Here is a 10,293-nt window from a genome sequence, read left to right on the forward strand (position 1 = left end):
GTATTATCATTACGGCATTTGACTGATCATCGAATAAATCCACTCCAGAGTTTTTCTAGACAACAGAATTACTAGATTGGCTCTAGTTTTAGAAACCTTCATTAGTAGGTAGATGAACATTACAGTTTTGAGCGATTCATTTTGTTAAAGTGTGCTCCCATAGGCACTATATATGTCTTTGTTTACCTATTCCTAAACTTGAGTCTAAAGCTAGTAATTTGTTCAAGTTATAAGTAATGGTAGATTGACATAAGTCCTAACTATTGCACATTCACCCTCGTTTTTTGTGTTGAACTTTTCATAGATTTTTGGTTAATTTATTTTCGTTCTTTTGCTTGTAGACTTGGCAACTAGTGGCACAGATGCTGAACCTGGAATATCAAGAAGTACATGACCTGATTATCCCATTTGATAAGCTACTATGACATGTTAATTGAACAGGTGGTGTAAATTTGCTTCTGCTTCAAAGTTATTTATTTTTTACATTGTAAACATTTTAATATATTTTGCAAACTGTTTATTTCCAAGAATTTATGTAGTTCATGACCATATTGGGATCAAAATTTCTTTCAGTTTATAACAAGCTGCATATTATGTATTTTATTGAGTGCAAAACATTTGTGTTTTCTTCTGGCCATTTTTATTTTTTTCTCAGTAATCGAATTCCTATCATCCTAAATGTTATTTATATATGTAACTCTGTTTGCACATTTGGAGGCTTACCAAGTTATGACTCTCATACAGCTGGTATTATTCTTCTCTACAAGATAGTTCAGTGGCGTCGCTAGAATGGCAGCATGTGATGTCAAAAGCTGAAAGTTGTACATATATATAGTACCTGCACCTGAAATTAACTTTTATATGTTTGCTAATAAAATTTATGTGTTTATTCATGTTTCACAAATCTTTTAAAACGACCTGCATATATATACCTTGTGTTATGAAACATGAAATAAACAATGTAGTTATTCAGCTTTTGTTCAACAATTCTGCTGCAAATAAGCTCGTTTGTACCAGCTACCCGATAAGAAACAAAAATGCTTTGATTTCTCTTTTATAAGGCCGGATGTAATTTAAATCCAAATAGTTGAGTTTTTTTTACCATCTGAACGTGTCTGCTAAAAAATCCTAATCCCTCCGATTCATATTAACCGTCTCTTAGTTGTAGATACATCCATATTAGCGACAAGTAATATGAATCGGAGGGAGTACTATTAATGTATTTGACTCCAGAGTAGTCCTAAGCAACAACAGTTAGCCTGGTTGACTTAGTTTGAAAATGCCTTCGTCAGTAGGTACATGAATGTTACTCTTTTGAGTGGTTCCTTTTGTTTAGAGTAAGGGTGCTCCCATAGGTACTATATATGTCTTTTATTTACTTACTTATTCCTAACCTCGAGTTGAAACATAGTAATCTGCTCAAGTTCCATGTAACGGTAGATTGATGTAGGTCCTAACTATTGCACCGTCACCCTTTCTTTTCGTGTTGACCTTTTTCTTAGAGGCACTGCAATTTGTTTGGTCATTTGGACACACAAGATAAATAGCAGGCTCTTTGCTTGGATATGTAGGTGCCTTGAGCGTCGTCGACCATTTTGAAATGCTGTTAAACCTGAAATTCAGAAAAGTGTGTAGTTGCTACCTAAATTCAGGTATCTGGATTTGAACTAAAAATTGTGGGTCGTATTCGGTCATCATATGAAGGTAATGGCAGGTGCTGATCCAACATTCGGTGAACTATTGGCTACTAGTACTATCTGAATTCAGGTATCTAAACTTTGTATACCACATATTATATTATTTTCAGAACACACATCAACATTGGTATAGTTGAAACAATCGAGAGAAAAGGAGCAGAGACCTATGAACGAACCCTACTTCACAAACAAAAAATTCAACTTCTATCCAGAAAACAAAACAGTAATTAATATCATGTCACCACCCAATTATCCATGCTCTACGTATGAGGCTTATTCATAAATTCTTCTAATATCTCCAATACTGACAGCTTGGAATGTGCAAACATCACTGGGAGTAGGCCTTGCCAGGTAGAGCCACTGGCCTGAGCTCCCCGCCACGGAGGAAGCTGGCGAACCACTTGGCAGAGTGCCTCTGGTACCTCGTCCTCTCCTCGGAGTTGAAGTCGACGCCGTAGAGGCCGAAGCCCATTTGGTAGCCGAAGAGGTACTCGAAGACGTCGAGGAATGACCATACAAAGTAGCCCTGCACGTTCGACCCATTCCTGGACACCCAGCAACAGAGAGGAGAATGATGAGTAAACTGTTGTATCAATTTATTTCAGTTATGGCATTGCTCCTTTTGTGTGATGAATGGAGGGAGTTGGTACCTGCTGGATTCAAGGGCCGCCTCGATGTAATCCTGCAGGTACTGCGACCTGAACTCGTCGTCGTAGTTGTTCCCGCCTGAGGGGTCACGTACGCTGGCAGCTCCTGATGGATATGAACATACGAGGAAACGCGGAGATGAGATGACATGTTGATGATTTCTCAGGATGATGATATATCGGGTTGCTGAAACTTCTGTTATAATTTACCGTTCTCGTGGATCATGACCACGGGGTTCTTGTATTTGACCTGGAGATGCTCCAGCATTTTTTTCAGAGCCCATGGAGTCGATGTCGCGAAATCGGTTTTCAATCCGAACAACAACTGTTAAGTTTAGCGACGCAGACATACAAATGATTTAGTTACGCTGCAAACAAATTTCACTTCCCAACTAGATTTAGTGAAATGAAAAGTATCGGCAAATACCTGGTTCTTTGAGTTCAGAAATGGCACTGCAAGAATACATTTACAGAACTTTTAGGTTAATCCCATTTCTCTCATCACATTACGGGATACAGCATATAACAGAACTTGAGGTTACTAGAATTCTTACTGTCATATTTCACTGCTGCATCACCCATGTAATCTCTCAGGTTCTGGTCCAGCTTGCTAAGATCAGCCTTCACGTATACGGCAATGTAGTGGTTAAATCCGACATAATCGAAAGATCCGCGCACTCTCTCCAGCTCTTCAGCGGTGAAAGATGGTAGCCTGGACCCAACATTCTTCCTCATCACTGGGGGGTAATCTCCATGCACCAATGGATGCATATACCTGTGTCATGATAACTTGATCATTAGCTGTCGTTATGTATAGATTCTAGATCTTCCAATTGTACTTGAGATGTACTTTAGAACATACCATCCAATGTGGAAATCATTCATCCTTGCAGCTGCTGCTACATCCTCGGGTGCTTGCGTCCCTGGCTCATACCACCAACCCAGCAATGTGAGTCCAATTTTGCCTCCTTGCGTGGCCTGATGAATAAGGAACAAAAGGGAATGTTACGCATGTGAGAATGACTAATCCAGATGAACAGGCTGTCCCGCCATGTTTAAAAAAAAATATGAACAGGCTGGTTCTGTAAAATGTGCCATCGTTCCTAACCTGGTACTTCTCTTTATATAGGGTCGCTGCGGAGGCATGTGCAAGCAGAAGATGGTGCGCTACAATGTATGGCTCTGTGGTAGAGTTACCGTTGTCGCAACTGAGGATGCCGAATGGGAATGAGCATCGGCGCGGTGGGAGGATGCCCTGATCGTATCCGCCAATCGGCTCGATGTTTGGCTCATTGACAGTGCTCCAGTACTTCACCCTGTCGCCAAAGTTCTTGAAGCACACATCTGCATATGCAGTGTAGTCATCTCTGCAACCATATCACAGGAAGCGCAAGACTGTTATTTCTTTTATTTTTATGGAATTGCACGTGCAGTAACAGAAATGATATTTGTGGCAAAAAGAAAGTACATGAATTTGTGGCTAAGCAATCCACTGTATTCATCTTGCAGAGCCTGAGGGAAGTCGAAATGATATATCGTTACGTGAGGCTGAATTCCTGGATGAAAAGGCAGAAAGATGCATGGGTTATCTTTGCACAGCTGGACATTTGAAAATCCTTGAAGTTTATTCCTAGATGAAGAATTCAGTCTGCCAAGGGACTAATTTACATACCATGGCTCAGGAGTTCATTGATAAGATTGTTGTAGTACTCCAGCCCCTTTGGATTGACAGCTCCTCGCCCGTCTGCATGATTCACAAACGACCAAGTCAGTGTAATGCTAGCCAATTTTTCCAAGACACGTTTTTTTTTTTGTTGAGGAATGAAGAATTGAAGACGCATTATTCAACATGTGCTGTTGTTCTACTGTCGTTTGTATGGCCTTACCGGGAATAAGCCGAGGCCAGGCAATGGAAAATCTGTACGCGTCAACGCCCAAGTCACTCAAAAGTTTTACATCTTCCTGTTGTCAGGCAGAGAGTGAGTGTTACCACCATAAGTTTGACATCCAGTAATTTTCATCTGAAAAGTCTGCCATTTACTGTAAACTAACCTTGTACTTATGATATTGATCTGCAGTCACGTCAGCGTTCGCTCCGCCTGTAGAGTAGCCTGAGGGAAGTCACAAGAACTCCATGTCATGATCAGGAAAGCAAAAAATGCATGATAAATTCAGACTGGCTGGCTCGAGAAAAATCTTATACTAACCTGCATGTGTGAACGTGTCCCAGATGCTGGGTTTCCTTCCATCTTCGTCAACTGCACCTTCAATCTGAGAAATTGGGAGGAAATTCAGGCTAGTAAGACTAAGGTACACGTGCATATGAATTTCCTGAGAAATTACTTTAACCAATTTTCTTAGCAAAATAAGCACTTTTGTTTCTTCTGAAAACACAGTTTTGACCTGTTTTTGTCTGAACTCTCGCATGTCCAGACTCATAAATTTGTTTTCCTGCACTCAGTAGTTTCAGGCCATTTACGGTTCGATTCTGCCAAATGTCACTGTCTGTTTTTCAACTTCCACTGATCAAGTATGCTTTGTTTTCACTCCAGGCATGGCTCCAGCCAGCCACACGGAGGAAGCGGCCAAAGGAGAGAGCAGCCCAGTGACGTTGAACAGATGGCGAAAGGTAACGTAGCGAGAAAACGACATCTCGGTGGTATATGGAACGACGAACATGTCGTCGTCAAAAACAAAGCAGAGGCGACCAATCAACGCGAGCTGTCAGTAGCAAAGCAGTGCTTCTGGTCTCGTGGGAGAAGGACGGCTGCAAGCTGTTGTTAACTTGGGAGTTTGCAGCGGCAGGGACAAATAACTTCAGAAAATAATGCCCCAGTCAGAGATGGGTCCTGAATTTAAGCTTCTAGAAGATATTACTGTCTAGAATATCTCTATTACTGAGGATTCTCGTGCCACAGCTAAAAAAACAAAGACTTCTCGGACTAGCTGCTGTTGCATCAGCAAAAGCATGTGGTTTTGATTATTTGCCTTCAGATCATCAACTATAGAAATTAGAAAAATGGCAGAAAGGCGGGGACACATGGAAGCAGAAGAGAAATTTCCCTGTCCACTGCTTTCTCGAGCGTTCGTAACAATCAGTCGGATCGACTCGTCCACTTCTCCAACGGGATTCGTCACGTACTCAGTACTCACGTCTCACTAGTCACGTGTGGGCGAAAGTCTCGTCGACACTGATACAGACGAGAGGAGAGGTAGCAGGTGAACGAGAAAAGGAAGGCCAGGACAGTAACTTGAAGTCGACGAGAATATTACCACTACCAGGAAAGCAAAACAAAAAATGTTGGCATATACTCTCTTCGTCCATGAAATAAGTGTACATTTAGGTTTTGTGTTTAGTCAAACTCTTTAAACTTTGACCAAATATATAGGAAAAAATAGTAGCATTTATGACACTAATTTAGTATCCCGAGATTCGTTTTGAAATGTAGTTTCAAATTATACCAAAATCTCATGATATATGTTGCTACTTTATTTTCCACGGTTGATCAAAACTTAAAATGTTTAACTTAATACAAAAGCTAGAAGTACACTTATTTGTGGACAGAGGGAGTATGCAACCTCTATTAATTTCCAATTCAAGAGGAGAAAAATCCATGTATTACATGAACGTATGATCTAGAACTTTGAGAGACCGACTGCTTTCTCGAGCGTTCTGTTGACGTGCGTGAAGGTCTCGAGAGCTAGAAAAGCAAAGTCGTCTTGGACTAGCTGCTGTTGGATAAGCAAAAGCTAAGTGCTTTTGATTATTTGCCTTCGGATTACAACTATAGAAAGTAGAAAATGGCAGAAAGGCAAGAACACATGGAAGGAGAAGAGAAATTTGCATGTCCACTACTTTGTCGAGCGTTCTGTAAATATCTTTCGAATCGATGGGTCGATTCGTCCACTTTTCCGACGGGATGGCTCAGGTCTCCCGTGCGGCCAAAAGTCTCGTCGAGAGTGAGACAGACGAGAGGGAGAGGGAGCAGGTGAAGGAAAAAAAAGGATGGCCAGGAAAGCAAAACAAAACAAAAATGTTGCTGTATATGCAACCTATATTAATTTCTAATTTAAGGGAGGAAAAATCCATGTATTAAATGAAAGTATGGTCCAGAACTTTGAGAGTGAGCGGGCAACATATGGACGGGAGCAGCGCATGCGGCGGCGCTAGCAAGGATATTTGACCGACTGTTTGGCCGCATGCTTGGCAGCCATTGACGTGCGTATCCTGCATGAAGGTCTCCATGGAGACGAGCATCGATCGCTGGATCATCGTCGCTCCCAAGAAGATTTGGGTAGCTTGATCTTCCCCGGTCGAGAGTTAGATTACTTGGTTAGTGCAGTTGCTTATGTATCTTTTGGTCATGACTGTCAGCTGTGGTTAATTCAATGGTTTTGATCGACGAGAACAAACCGGAGAAATCCCCGATATAGGTGGCCCGAGCTGAGCAACGGACCTGGTATGCGGAGGAGCCGGTGCCGAAGATGAACCCCGGCGGGAAGTCGCCCTTGGTGATGGTCGCCGCCGCCGGAGACGTCACGGCGAGGAGGAGGAGAAGGGCGCAGGAGAGCGCCGGCATCCTCATGGATCGCCGGCCTGCCGACCGTACGTGCTCGATTGCTCGCCGGCCGCCGCGCGCGCTCTGGGTGGTCCGGTGGTGAAGCTAGCTAGTGGTCTCTAGTTGTCTATGCACTGATCGATCTGCAGGCCCTCGCCGGGCGCGCGTGTTTTATACGGCGTCCCCGCTGCTGACGAGGAGTGACACCGCCGCTAGCGTCCAAAGACGGCGAGGCCACGTCCTCGCTGACGCACGGCGTGGCACGGGAAGCTTTGGCTATGCCCTCTTGGGTCTTGGCTGGCAAGTGACGCGCGCTGGGCTAGCTAGCTTTGACCTATGCCGTGGCTCCGGTCGAGGCGCGAGGGCACGTGGCGCTACTAGGCTTTGGCATGGCTGCGAGTGTGTGCGTGCTCGTGTGGTATACGCCGCTCGTCTGCTACCGTTGTGGTCGGCCGGAATCTGAACTGCGTCGCCGTCGGGAAAACGAATCTGGCAGTACGTGCCCATGGTGATGGTGAGCGAACAAACACGCAAACACTAAAGGGGCAGGCCGCTTTCTTGCTTGCTTGCTGCTGGTTCCTTCATGGGAGTGGCGGAGTATAGGATTACGGGACGCCGTTCGGTAGGCTACCACGTCGACAACCGACAACACCGTTTCCGTTTCTGCCCACGTCGAGTACCCGTCTCCACCATTGCCCTAACGACCTCGTGCGAGTTAGAGCATCTCCAGCTCCAGCCGTTTGGTTTCTCATGCCGAAATCCGGCGCTATTTAACGCTGGATGGATGTAAAATTAGACCCATTTTTCTAGCGGCGAGCCCATGGTCGCCTGCTGACGCTCAACCACCGCGTACATAGCGAAGGTGCAGGCGTCGGGAAGGGGAACCGTCGCAGTGGCAACCGTGTCGATCGACGCATTGAACCACCGTAATGGTCCGCGAAGTGGCCTGGGAAGCCTCGTCGGGGAACCGTCGCAGTGGCCTCGACGCGGGAACCGCCGTAATGGAGCATGAACTTCGCGGAAGAGCAACCGCCGCCGCTCTCTTCGTCGATAGACCCCTACATATACGCTTTCTGATCTACAACCGGACGGCGTCATTCATCTCTTCTCTCCTCTCTCACCATCCTCTGTTAGCATGAGCAATCTCTCTTTGCCATCGGATACCGACAACGAGGGGCCATTGGCGCGACAAAGCTGCAACGCCTAGCAGTGACGATTCCCCGCCGCCGGACAGCGATGAGGAATGGAAGGCCGATGAGGAGGAGGAGGAAGAGGTCGAGGAGCAGGAGGAGGAAGAAGCTGAGGAGAAGGAGGAGGAAGAGGTTGAGGACGCGGCGGCCTGGGCGAAGGCGGAGGCGGAAGCGAAGGCGAAGGCGCAGCCGACGAGCACCTTCGACGACGAGGAGGACACAAGGCAAAACTCGTCGGAAGAGGAGTCGACGACCTCAGCGCGGAACTTGTCCAACATCTGCCACATGTCCATCTGCGTGGGTACAAACTGCGATCAATGGCCGCGCACAATAGCGCCGAAAACACGAGTAAGAAACCTACCGACGCAATTGACCGAACAGGTCGTGGGCGGCGCGGAAGGGCGGCGCAACCGGGAGCGTTTGGCCCGAAAACAGCCGGCAGGTACGCGGCGGAGCCAAGCCTGAGTACGATCCTGCTCTCCCGCGCGGCGAGAACGGAGCCGACGGCGACTACTGCGGCGCTGCGGCGGCAGGTGGGGTTGGGGTGGTGGCGTCGCACTAGGGCAGCAAAGAAGGGGAAAAAGAAGCAAATCGAAGCGGTCGATTTCGCTGTCCCTAACTTGTCGGGACCGGATAAGAAATGGAGGACGCTCCGCGCGACGCGAGAGAACGCACACTACTGGAAAACAGGCCTAATGTCGCGGGCGGCCAGCCGCGACAACGGAGGCGCGACAAAAGGCCCCCCCCTTTTATCGCGGGTCGCTTACCACCCGCGACATAAGGTCCACCACGTGGTAACCACGGGGCGCGCAGGGGACACCCCCTTTTGTCGCGAGTGGTAACACCGCCCACGACAAAAGGCCCTCTACGTGCCGCGCGCAGGACGCTGCTCCTTTAGGGTATTTTCATTTTCTTTTTACCTTTTACCCTTTTTTACTTTTTTTTTTTTTTTTGACTCGTTACTCTCTCACTTGGACCATTGTTAACACTAATTACACTTAATCTTTAGTCAAATTGAAGTGTTGGTCACACTTCCCGGTCGGTCACCCATCCTCACACTACTCCACCCTCAGCACGCTTAACTTCTCTATTCTTTCCTGCTGTGTTCCCGCGAAGCTGATTGTACCTTGTTGTCAATACTACCATATCAATCTTATTAACTCTTATACCATTGTGTCACTTTTCTGTATTTTTTGAAAACAAAACAAAAATATTTTTTTAAGTAAACAATAATTTATAAGATAATAATATTAAATTCTAATGAAAGTAAAATAAGTAATAAAACTATTTTATTAAATAATATATCCATTATTCATATAATATGACATAATTAATATATTTGAATCTGTAAATCGCAATTGGACAAATAATATGTCCATTATTATTAGAAAAACGTGAGGAATTTAAATATAATTAATTTATTTTTTATTCATTTTTTATTACTATTATTAAATAATATATATATTATTCATATAATATAGCATAATTAATATCTTTGAATCTGTAAATCGCAATTGGACAAATAATACGTCCATTATTATTAAAAAAATGTGAGGAATTTAAATATAAATAATTTATTTATTTTCATTATTATTACAATTATTAAATAATATATCTATTATTCATATAATATGGCATAATTAATATCTTTGAATCCGTAAATCGCAATTGGACAAATAATATGTCCATTATTATTAGAAAAACGTCAGTAATTTAAATATCAATAATTTAGTTTTTATTACTATTATTAAATAATATATCTATTATTCATATAATATGGCATAATTAATATCTTTGAATCTGTAAATCGCAATTGGACAAATAATATGTCCATTATTATTAAAAAAATGTGAGAAATTTAAATATAAATAATTTATTTTTTATTCATTTTTATTACTATTATTAAATAATATATCCATTACTCATATAATATGGCATAATTAATATCTTTGAATCTGTAAATCGCAATTGGACAAATAATATGTCCATTATTATTAGAAAAATGTGAGGAACTTAAATATGAAATAATTTATTTTTTATTCATTTTTATTACTATTATTAAATAATATATCTATTGTCTTTTCTTTTGGTCTTGTCTTTTTTTGCGAAGACTTAAAACTTTCTCGTGGTTTTTTTTTGTCGAAAACCCATAAGTGGTACCAATTTGGTTGATTTAGCTTGATAATTTGTGGTTATATGC

General features: G+C 43.3%; 1 protein-coding gene across 1 annotated transcript; it reads right to left on the bottom strand.

The window, feature by feature from the left end:
• Window positions 1–1,772: 1,772 nt before the first annotated feature.
• LOC124652341 (beta-glucosidase 31-like) lies at window positions 1,773–6,975 on the bottom strand. Its single transcript, XM_047191366.1, has 13 exons — window positions 6,802–6,975; window positions 4,552–4,615; window positions 4,397–4,455; window positions 4,231–4,306; window positions 4,017–4,088; window positions 3,813–3,900; window positions 3,453–3,711; window positions 3,207–3,322; window positions 2,899–3,119; window positions 2,772–2,797; window positions 2,555–2,669; window positions 2,348–2,450; window positions 1,773–2,242 (listed from the first exon to the last, which is right to left on the bottom strand). The coding sequence occupies exons 1-13, from the start codon at window positions 6,928–6,930 to the stop codon at window positions 2,026–2,028; spliced, it is 1,545 nt and encodes a 514-aa protein (XP_047047322.1). The 5' UTR covers window positions 6,931–6,975; the 3' UTR covers window positions 1,773–2,025.
• Between the last annotated feature and the right edge of the window lie 3,318 nt (window positions 6,976–10,293).

The sequence above is a fragment of the Lolium rigidum genome, chromosome 5 (assembly GCF_022539505.1).
Source record: "Lolium rigidum isolate FL_2022 chromosome 5, APGP_CSIRO_Lrig_0.1, whole genome shotgun sequence".
In the NCBI taxonomy this organism is placed as follows: domain Eukaryota; kingdom Viridiplantae; phylum Streptophyta; class Magnoliopsida; order Poales; family Poaceae; genus Lolium; species Lolium rigidum.